General features: G+C 44.6%; 1 protein-coding gene across 1 annotated transcript in view; it reads left to right on the forward strand.

Annotated features, from left to right (window-relative positions):
* Positions 1–992: 992 nt before the first annotated feature.
* T265_01439 (hypothetical protein) overlaps positions 993–10,766 on the forward strand; it is a gene marked incomplete at both ends in the record, with an annotated part of 17,070 nt that continues 7,296 nt past the window's right edge. Inside the window, 5 exons of the mRNA XM_009165465.1 lie at positions 993–1,175; positions 3,034–3,544; positions 4,119–4,909; positions 6,808–7,092; positions 7,428–7,745. Of these exons, the coding sequence (XP_009163729.1) occupies positions 993–1,175; positions 3,034–3,544; positions 4,119–4,909; positions 6,808–7,092; positions 7,428–7,745 (2,088 nt within the window). The remainder of the gene's footprint in view (positions 1,176–3,033; positions 3,545–4,118; positions 4,910–6,807; positions 7,093–7,427; positions 7,746–10,766) is intronic.

Below are 10,766 nucleotides of genomic sequence, written 5' to 3' on the forward strand. Positions count from 1 at the left end.
GATATCATTGGATATGGATGCACAAGTGAGCAGGCTTAGCGCATCTAAGACTCAATTTGGAGTCCGACGTAGATTGGACTTGGTGCGTACGGGCAACGGTGAACAAGTGCTTCAGCTGCGTGGTGACCGCAGGCTTTTTGTATGCGATACTAACTTTCGAAATGATCGGTATCCCTTGGCCATATGGTGTTCTCCAACGGCTTGCCAGCCACGAATTCAGATAGATCACATTGCTGTCAGTTACAGGTGGCAAGGACCAGTAACTGACTACCGCTCCTTTCGGGACAAACTTGTGGATTCCGACCACGCGCTTTTCCGGAGTCGCTTCTTCTTTCGTTTTCCAGGACCGTGTAAGGTTCGGACAAATAGCTTAGTAACTGAGACTGGTACATCCGGATATTAGGCGAACTTACCAGAATGGTGTCCTAGAGCTCTTCCAAATGGTGACCGCAGGCTTTTTGTATGCGATACTAACTTTCGAAATGATCGGTATCCCTTGGCCATATGGTGTTCTCCAACGGCTTGCCAGCCACGAATTCAGATAGATCACATTGCTGTCAGTTACAGGTGGCAAGGACCAGTAACTGACTACCGCTCCTTTCGGGACAAACTTGTGGATTCCGACCACGCGCTTTTCCGGAGTCGCTTCTTCTTTCGTTTTCCAGGACCGTGTAAGGTTCGGACAAATAGCTTAGTAACTGAGACTGGTACATCCGGATATTAGGCGAACTTACCAGAATGGTGTCCTAGAGTCTCTTCCAAATGCTCCACCATCAAATTTGAATTCACACTTGAATGATATTGCCACAACTTTGCACAGTGCTGGGGATTTTGCCTGTGGCACGGCGCTACCAGGCCCACTTCAACACGATATTAGACGGAACAGTGGCACTGCCTAAATCTTGGAGAAATATCCCAGTATATCCGAACACAACTTGACCCAACAAATCATCAGAAGCCAAGTGAAAGTGAGAGTGCGAGCCGACCGTGAAATGTGGTGGACACGGAAAGCCAAGGAGATGGAAGAGGCTCAGAAAGCCGGAAATGCCCGGAGATTATTTCAGCCGATCCGTGCGACTGTTAACCGGAAATCTTCTGTAAGCGAAACCATCAAGGATCGGAATGAAATAATCATCTTCAGTAAAGAAGAGTGCCTCGACCGTTGGGGCGAAAATGTGTGGTAGACTAGTTCCCTCTTCCTGTCCCATTTCTTCCTTTCCATTATGAGGCTTTATTCAAATAAACGGACATGGTTGTGCAGCATTGAGGGACCAGTGTTGCGTGATGTCGATGATGATTAGGGTAGTGTGGATGAAGCCGGACACGAAAAGTAGGCTCATACATACTTTATCAATGACAGAGCCGTCCTAGCAGTTTAATTCACAGGAGACATGGGGTTGATGACACTGTCGCCTAAAAAATCCCGAGGCCACTTGTGTTCCTGCTGAGGAGCGCTTGAGGCCACCTGGGGGTCGTTCTACAAGTTTCCGCCAGTGGCATTTCTGTCGCCACTCACCAGATATTCAATCACATCTAGGTACATGAAGGCGCTTCGCTGTACACATGCACAAAAGGAGAGGTGTTCAGAATTGAAAGAGTTCAACGGGTCACCATCAGGTTGGCCGAAGGGATGGAAGACATATATCCACTGGATGTGCTCCTACAGTCTTAAACAAGACCCTGGGGCGATCTCAGAAAGATTCTACGCAGCATCTTCTGAGAACATCAGAACAGGACGTAGTTTAGTAGTACTATAGAGAGGCCGCAGGGTATAACGATGGGCCTTCGGGCTATTTTGGTGAGTCATTAACCCCTAGAATATCCTGCCATCCTTTGTAACGGTAGGAAATTGTGGGCAAAGATTTAGAGAAAAATTGGACAAATATGTGAAGAAAATATATCGTCGTGAACGGGTCCAAACATCAGGAGTCACAGGTGCTTGAGATGAAAGAGCTCAAGCAAGCCTGTTCTTTCACCTTTACTCAGTGAATATTGAATGGTGAATGACTCCAGGTCTGATGACAACGCACACAATGGTTTCAGCATCTAAGGACGGCACTGAAACCCTAGAAAAAACATTGGCTCGTACACTTTGTCGTGGGTGTCATTGCCGTCCAGGAGGACAACTAAAGACGTGACAGTGAAGCAACGTTGCTCCACGACGGCGTTGTATGGAATGGAGACTAACGCTCTGATGAATGGACGATAATAACCTAGACAAATCGGGAAATCACATAAAACATCCGGAGGTGAGTAAAACTGATTTTTAGATATGGCGTTTACACCTCCAGAATGAGCGTCGTGTTTTTCAGTAGTCACTTGGAATACGGCAAACGTCGAATGAACGTGCGCGTTTTGACTTCAAAAGGCTTTCTCGTACCTCCGCTGGGTGCTAAAGGAATGGATAGTGAAAGGAGATTGGGAATGCTTTGGTCAAACAAAAGATAGTTACAAACTCTCTTGCAAACGTCGAAAATTTTAATCCGTGTTTCGTAGTTGGCTGATCTGATACCAACACCCCCTTTCGTACCAGAATAAAATAGACATGGCGTCCCATTATTCAAGAACTACAAGAAAGGTCATCTGGGTATGTTCGGTCATGAATTACGAATCCAATACGTGGATTAGACTGATTCCTGAGTGAAGATCGTTTGGAACACCTAAGCCTACTCAGCCTCGATTACTAACACTGTCGAGGAGACTCATATTGAATTCACCGGACTTTGAAGGGTATGACTGGGCAGGGAACTAAGGTGATTGCCCACCATCAGCCCAATTGGAGTTACCACATCACATAATCAGGCTGCTCAATATTATGGTGACGAATGGGTTACTAAACAAGCAGTGGAACACCATCCTGGGAGAAATCCAAAGCGATCATAAATAGCTTTTCCTAGCTACTCAGTATCTGTAGCTGTTCGACCCGACCTCTTGAACGTATCTTGGAAGTTGTATTAGTTCTGATTGTAGTGTGACAGATGAGGTGAATGCACGAATCTGCAAGGCTCGGGCCGCGTTTGCTAACTTGAGCAGAATGGTTTATCCCTGAATCTGAAGGGACGTGTGTACCAAGCTACAGTACGGGCTGTTTTGCTGTATGGCTGTGAGACTTGGCCTATTCGAGCAGAGGAACTGAGACGTCTTCAGGTGTTCCACAATCGTTGTCCCAGGACCATAGCTCGTGCGGGTTGGTGTCGGCGAATCTGTAACGAGGCAGCTAGAAAGCGCGTTTTCGGTTGTGTAACGGGTACTTCCATTGAAGAATGCGTCCAGCACCAGAAACTGCGTTGGTTGAGACATGTGTTGCATATGCCGAATCATCGTTTTCCGAAAAGAGTGCTGGTTTCCATGCCCAGTTTAGAGTGGCGTAAACAGAGAGGTGGCCAACCCTTGACTTGGCAGAGGAGTATGAAAGAGGTCACGAAACGCTTGGGTGCTGTCGGTGCTACTCGCCTTCCAGGGTGGGGACCGCGTGATTCTCACTGTGCCTGGTTGGAGACACTACAGGATATGGCTGCCAACCGATGTCAGTGGCGTTCTTGTTGTCAGTTTCTATCCAGATTGTCTGAGTGAATGTCTGGAGGTGTAAGCACGTCGCAATGATTGTGTTAAGCTAGCACTAAGTCCCTTCCCCGTCCACCTTTACTCTTTTCTTTACAATAAGGCTTTCAAATTAGTCATGGTTGTACGGCAGTGGAGTATCGGTGTTGAACACTGATGTCATGCTGTCGATGAGATGATGATGATGGTGATGATGATGACGATGAGCTCTCGAACCGGTTTCATTTATTTGCTACTGTTTCCGCCGTTCAGTCTGCTTGTCCTTCCTTTGTCTCGTCCCCCTAGCCGCACTATTATTCGAACGCGGCAGCAACCCTACCACACTTCTGTATGGTGATTTTTAGAAAATGACAACCATTTTTGCAGTCCACACTTACTGAAGCGAAGATACGGTCAATCACACATGCTATTTGAATGCATTCAGTAGCTTATTCTTCCCCAAGTTCTCAGCGCTATTTGTTCCAGTGATATTTCATTTGGTTCCTACTCACTTCACACATAGTCATTTTACCAGATTACTACTTGAGTAGGTTACCACCCATTTTTTTATTTTGTAGCTGGAATGACAGCCATTATTGGTGCGTTTGATAGAACTGGTGAATTCCGGGCATGCGCCAGGTCGTATCAGCAACGGGTAGTCTCTGGGAGGATCCACATAAAACCCAGAAAGGCCACTCGACGTGGCCTGGGTGCTGCAACGACGACGTTTCTGGAAGCTGCAAAGCACCTTTCCACCGACTTGCAACTTACTCATACGAAACTCAAAAAGTTATGCATACTACTAGAAGAGCCGCACGCGGATATTTCATCCATTTCTAAATTGGTTGATGTGATTCAGTGTGATATTGTAGATTTGAACAAATCTGTGGTCTCTTTGAAAGCCTTGGAAACACAAACCCATAGTGAGCTCACCTTTCGCTTGCAGTCACTCAAACACAACGGCCTTATTGTCAGTGGCATAGAATGTCGACTAGCCTATCTGGTCAGTAGATTTCAGAAAACTTTGGAGAATAACAAAGGACGGATGTCCGACAAATCGGAATCGGCAATCCCTTCAACAACATCTCTCGGTGCTACTTTGACAAGTAGTGGCAATCCCGACTGGAAGGCTAATGGCTGCGACTCTACCAACCTTTATCACCCGACCTTTAGTGGTGCTTCGCCAATCCAACCGGAGCTAATGACCCGGGTAACTTTGGACTTCCCTACTGGTGGCTCTTCTCCGAAACATTCGGCCACTGAATCCGGCGCAAGGCCTAGTTTTGTTTCTGGAACACAATCTTCCGGGTTTACCTCGTATCCCATACATCATTTGTCATCGTCTGGGACGTTTAACTCGCCAACTCAGGTGGGCTTACTTATTTGAATATTTCTAAATCGTTTTGTGGGTCTTTGGCATTTTGAAACAGTTTATTTGGGAGTGTGGTTGCACTGAACTTCTCGAATGTTATTACAAGACCAGCGTTTTCAATTGGAATCGATACAATTTGTGGTATTAGATTAGTTCCATTTCCAAATGTAAATTACCCTTTCTCTGTGCTTGTGGCCTGACGTGCGATGAACCCGATTTAGAGGTTATAGTCATAATTCTCAGCATCGATTGCAATATACCAGCACTGGTGCTTAGCTGCCACACAAACTTTAGGGATAAAGTGGAAAAAGGAAGAAGGACAACAAAAGTATGGTATCTACGCCTTTGGACAGCATTAAAATAAACACGTATGAGCATATTGTCGAATTAAGACGCCATTAGTAGGATGAACCAAACGTCCTGTGCGAACCTCACACAGCACAAACCCAGCACACAACGACGGGTAAACTTACTGTAAGCAATGAGGCTAGGAAATGCAGCATGCACGTCACTGTGGTCGGTTGTGTACCGTTTCCTGCAGGGCCTCAAACCCTCCTGCAAGCTGGATCACGTGGGCCTCAGCCGGCATTCAGTTTGACTGTAGCCGCCTTCATTTTAACTTAGCTTAATGCGCAAGCGTTTGATCGGAAAGCCCAGGATCCACACCCAGGGTCATTTTCCTATTGGTAATATGACCAGATTTGGGAATCACAATCAAGATTTCGTCCTGTAAGTGAAGTCATTCTATGCCGAAAAGCCGAGAATCAGTTCACACCTAGCCGTCGTGCTTCCTGAGGTTTGTGTGGAAAATATTTGTGTTCGCGATTCGCCATCTTTGTGAATAGGTCGAAAATGATTTGAGTTAGTCCATTTCAACACATTCTAATGTTTTATCGAAACAGGTAATTAGATGTCAGTACGTCCTGAGACTTTACAACAAAGACCCTCGATGCTAGTACACACACTAGAAAGCAGGTATGATACCAAACTAATCTTGGAGTAGCTAGAGAAGAACGCGTAGCAAATGAAGAGTCCTAACAGGACGAACGCCTACTTCCCGAAAGGGCGCATATCTATTACGTGCACCATTACGCTCATTTTACTATTCTTTCATTGTGATAATCGCTTTTAACTGTACGCTTAGACCACTTCTGGAAGTGTGTTAAGCTTGCCAGGTGATAAGGGGTTGTCGTGAGTGATAACCTTTCTGTGAACCCATTCCTGTCGAGCGCTTTAGCGATTCATGTTTTGATAGCCTGCAGTCTCAGCTTGTTCTGATCGCCATATTTTTAAACTAACTAGCCAGCTAACTCGTTCCATAGCTAGTTTAATAGTAAGTGTCTCAATTGTTAAACAATACCATGCAAGGTCATTACGGATTTTATTGGCTGGAAATGCTCAAGTAAACCTTTCTGAATCCACTTAGATTACAGTGCTTGCATTCTGCTCAACCGATTACTGTACAGGGGATGGTGGAATGCGGCCATACGATTGAAATTCAAGCAATCACCTTGTGTTACCAACAGATAAATGTACGATAATGCATCAGAGGGTCAGTATAAGCAGAATACTCATAGAAGCTTCTAACTTTATGAGTCTGTTTCCTTTACGGTTACATCGGATTAACAGTACAACACATCACATCCATCGGCGCCTTAGACGCGCACTTTTAGGTCATCCCAGGTCAGGCCACATCATGCAAAGGACACAGGAGAACGAGTAATTGTGGGTCGGTGGGTCAATCACAAGCACTTGAGCTGATTATAGTTTTTTTTTCATTTCACTGATGGGGTTTTTTTCCATAGAGTACCTAAACATGTGATCGCACTGGATTTCCCAATTTTCGACCAGTATCCGCTTGTATGTATAGTTCTCATTGCATCTTTTGCATACAGACTGGTGCAACACCGAATGACCCCACTGAACAAACACAACTCCTTCTTCCACTGCCTGATCAAGAAGTACGTCAACGTGATGCCAACTTGAAGCGGGTGGAATCCACCATAATCCAACTCGGTGAAATTTACCAACAGTTCTCTACTCTGGTCCAAGAACAAGGCGATATGGTAATGCGGATTGATAGCAATACGGAGGAGACAGAATTGAATATTGGCTCGGCACATGAACACTTATTGGTTTATCTCCGTGGAGTGACTGCTAGACGGGCGTTCATGGTCAAGGTGTTTGTGACTCTTCTCATTTGCTTTTTCCTATTTGCTTGGCTCCGACGGTGATACGATGGTTTACCTGGCAATATATCTTTTACCCTCCGTTCAATGAACTCTATTTTTTCAATGCAAACTGATTGCTGTCAGTCTACTCTCGTGTGTCTTGCGAGTCCCAAACTGCATTGCGTGATATCTTACGTACACTACCTTTGACTTCATTACCTTCATTGACTGCAGGACTACGCTTTGAGCAATAAATTACTAGATACTCTACTGGTGTTCTCATTTTTTATCAACTGGGAACCCTTCCCTCCGCTGTATCATTTCCTTGTTATATCCGTTTTCAGATGACCAAGCGCCACGGTTCAGATGATAACTCGAGCATTATCCAATCTACTGACTCTTCAGTTCAGCTTCCGGTCAAGCGCTATTATCGTCAGCGAGCGCATTGTAATCCTTGGTCTGATCACACTTTGGATTACCCCGTTCGCCCGGACATGTTTGATTGGGAACATTTGTTCGGACCAACCACTACGGATAGCCTAGTTCGTTATGTCGATGTAGGCTGTGGTTATGGTGGTTTGCTTTTCAAATTGGCCTTGCAATTCCCAGAAATCCGATCGGTGGGGCTGGAGATACGTCTGAAATTGTGCGATTTCGTCCAGGTGTGTAATTGGTGCCACTGAAAATGTAGACTGTTGGTGTCTGGATAAAATTGTTGAATTTGACAATCCGAAACAATGAGTAGGGGCTGGTGATTCACCTAGACTGGTGAATCTCCCAGAGACACTGTCATTTTGGGTATATGTAGACCAGCTTCAGTATAGATTACCACTTACTGGGTCCAAATTTTTTAGTAGTATCTCTCTGACCGCATCAAGTCGTTTTGAATGAAACCTTAACACTGATTGACTCTTCCGCACACTACGGGATACACAGGGTAATCGATCCTCCTATATGGGATGCGGATGTACGCGCTCCTGTGTACCGTAAACGAAGTTGTCCACAGGCTACACGGGTCACCTAAAGACTGTCAGTGAGTTTGCTGTGCATATTTGTGGATTACGCGGGTTTTTAATTTATCTGTATGTTATTTGTTGTTTATCTCCGCCTGACAACCCGATTGTACGTGTCGGTGTTCATCGACGTAGGGTGCTGGGCTGCTTCTAAGAGTACCTTCTAGGCCTGACCGTCAAACGAACTACTTAAGTCGTATTTGGTGGGCTCTTTAAAAATACGTGGCATCTCGAACAATTGCTGAATAACGCTGGGACTGTTGTTGTTAGCCCTTTTTATCTGGGGGCGGATTAATACATAAATTATTGGACAGCTACATGCCACCATCAACCATCCAGACTTTTCTGTACCGAAGCTATAGGTGAAAATAACTTGAGTGTGTTGGAACTGCTTCACATAAGGTCCTGTTCCTGCGTGCAGTGACGCCCTCTCTAATACGTCATTTCGAGGTTCGCATTTTCCACCGTGCTTTGTCACTTGCCTTACATCCGACTGACGTCTATAGCGCAAACTAAACTGTTTCTCAGGGTATTTATGACCAAGCTCCAACCCGAGACAATCTGGCGCACAGGCACACATGACTAGTACGTCATAGAAACAGAACGGATGGTCATGACTCTGAGGAGGCAATCGTCAGAACAACATTAACCTAGCTTACCCGAAGTTGCTCGGGCACAACACCAGGCTGTAGTCAAGGGCGGGTTGAGTATCTCTCTGTAAACTTGTTCTGTCCTTAAATACTATGTTTTGGATAGTGCGCATGCACCGGCGAAGTGTGTTAATGTCTCCACCAATTTAATGGTCCACTAACAATTATCGGCCGTCAGATTTGTCCACCACAATACGCGTTTCACCTTTGGACAGTGTAAAGCGTCATAGAAACTGATAACTGTATCCTTTGTGGTAAAGAGAATATTACTGTTTTCGTATTGTGGACACATTCTTAGCAATCAAGCGTTCATTTTACTGCAGTCACAGGTTCACAATTCGACTTCACCTCGTTCGTGTTTTCGAAAATTCGAACATTAGACTGATGGTTGGTGAAATGTGAATCAACGGTAGGCAACTACAATAGCTTTTGAAGCTTCAGGTTCAAGTTATCTATATTTGTGGCTGTAAAATGCCATGTGTGCCGGTAAAATTCAGAACTATATGAGTGCAAGCATTTTAGATGAATTTTGTTGTAGTCTGTTACGGATTAGGCGAAACACCTTGAAATCGCATGCCATTTCTTCAACTGGAGGTATTGGCCGTTCGTTATGAACTCGACTTACTATGTGGATTAGGCAGAATTACCAGCATCTCTGTGGGTAATGCATCTCTACGCATTTGTGCATAGTGCCGACAAGCAGTCATCGATTAACTCTGTAATGGTTGGTTGATTTTTCTGAAATACTGTGTCATTTTCCTGGACGGCCAGCACGAGTCGATTGTGCTGCGGCACAGTTAAGCCAGTATACAGCACTGTGTGGCCCTAGTTTAAAGTTACCCCGCCTCTGTTCTCAGCTAATGTTTTCGTAACCGCAGACTACATAGTTCCTCTGTTTCCTCACATCACAGCGAACCTGCGTGCAACAGTTCGATCGTGGTTCAGACAAGCCGGATCATGTACAAGCTTGTAATATAAGGAGTTGATGGAATTAACATCTCGAGTGATTAAATTTAAGTTTCGAAAACAGCTGTCTCATTATAAAACAACAACTATAGCTCCAGTGTGAAATTTCGATCACTCAAGAATTCACCAAGCATTGTGTACGTGATAGAGGATCTGAACTGTTGATAAGATGTATTGTTCTACAGGCTGAGTGGTTAGAGCCCAAATTTACTGACCGAAAGGTCCGTGGTTTGGACCTAACCTCTGCCTCTCGAGTTCCCCTGTCGAGGCGTGGACGAAATGGCAGTATCCCAGCCCTCGTGCTTTTTTTACTTAGCATTGCAGTTAGGCACCGAAAGGGTGTTACAGCTGAACAATTATTATTAATATGATATACCAACAGCTCCTTTCTCAAAAACATCGAGTGTTGAGGTCACAATGTGTAATAAATAATTATGAGTGATCTATTTAGTGCTGGACACAATTCGCTTAAATGTTGTGGACAACAGCTGAACGATTAGCTCCGGTGTACAGAAGGTGTGGATAATCGGTTATTATCTTGTAATAAAACCTCATTTACATTGGCTAATCTCTGCGTACTTCCAACGGTTCGTAGTGCCTCTGATTTCTTGTAGAACGCAGGTCAGTTTGTCCAAGTGACTTACTCACTAACGAATAGAAAAACCGTCAACCCTTCAGACTTTGGTGTACTATTCTAGATGCACACTCAAGGTGCTACCACATCGCTGTCTTCATACTGAGGCGAATTATTCGCATCCGGTATGGTTTTTTATCTGCATTCAAGGGTGCAAGGAATGCTAGTTATTCAACTTCACTGAGTTGATAGACTTTGATATGAGAGGTGTTCTGTCTAACCATCCACTTGCAGCTGTAACTAACATACAGGAGTTCGTGCTGTATGCTCTCATATCAGTCTAATCCCCAATTTTTCTCCAGTCTGTAGCTAACAATGGTCCACATTGTGGGAATAGCCTGAAATGGGTGGTAATTAGATTACAGCAGGTTGGTAGGTTGGTATATATATATATATATATATATATATATATATATATAT

Source organism: Opisthorchis viverrini (genome assembly GCF_000715545.1).
Source record: "Opisthorchis viverrini unplaced genomic scaffold opera_v5_15, whole genome shotgun sequence".
Lineage (NCBI taxonomy): Eukaryota > Metazoa > Platyhelminthes > Trematoda > Opisthorchiida > Opisthorchiidae > Opisthorchis > Opisthorchis viverrini.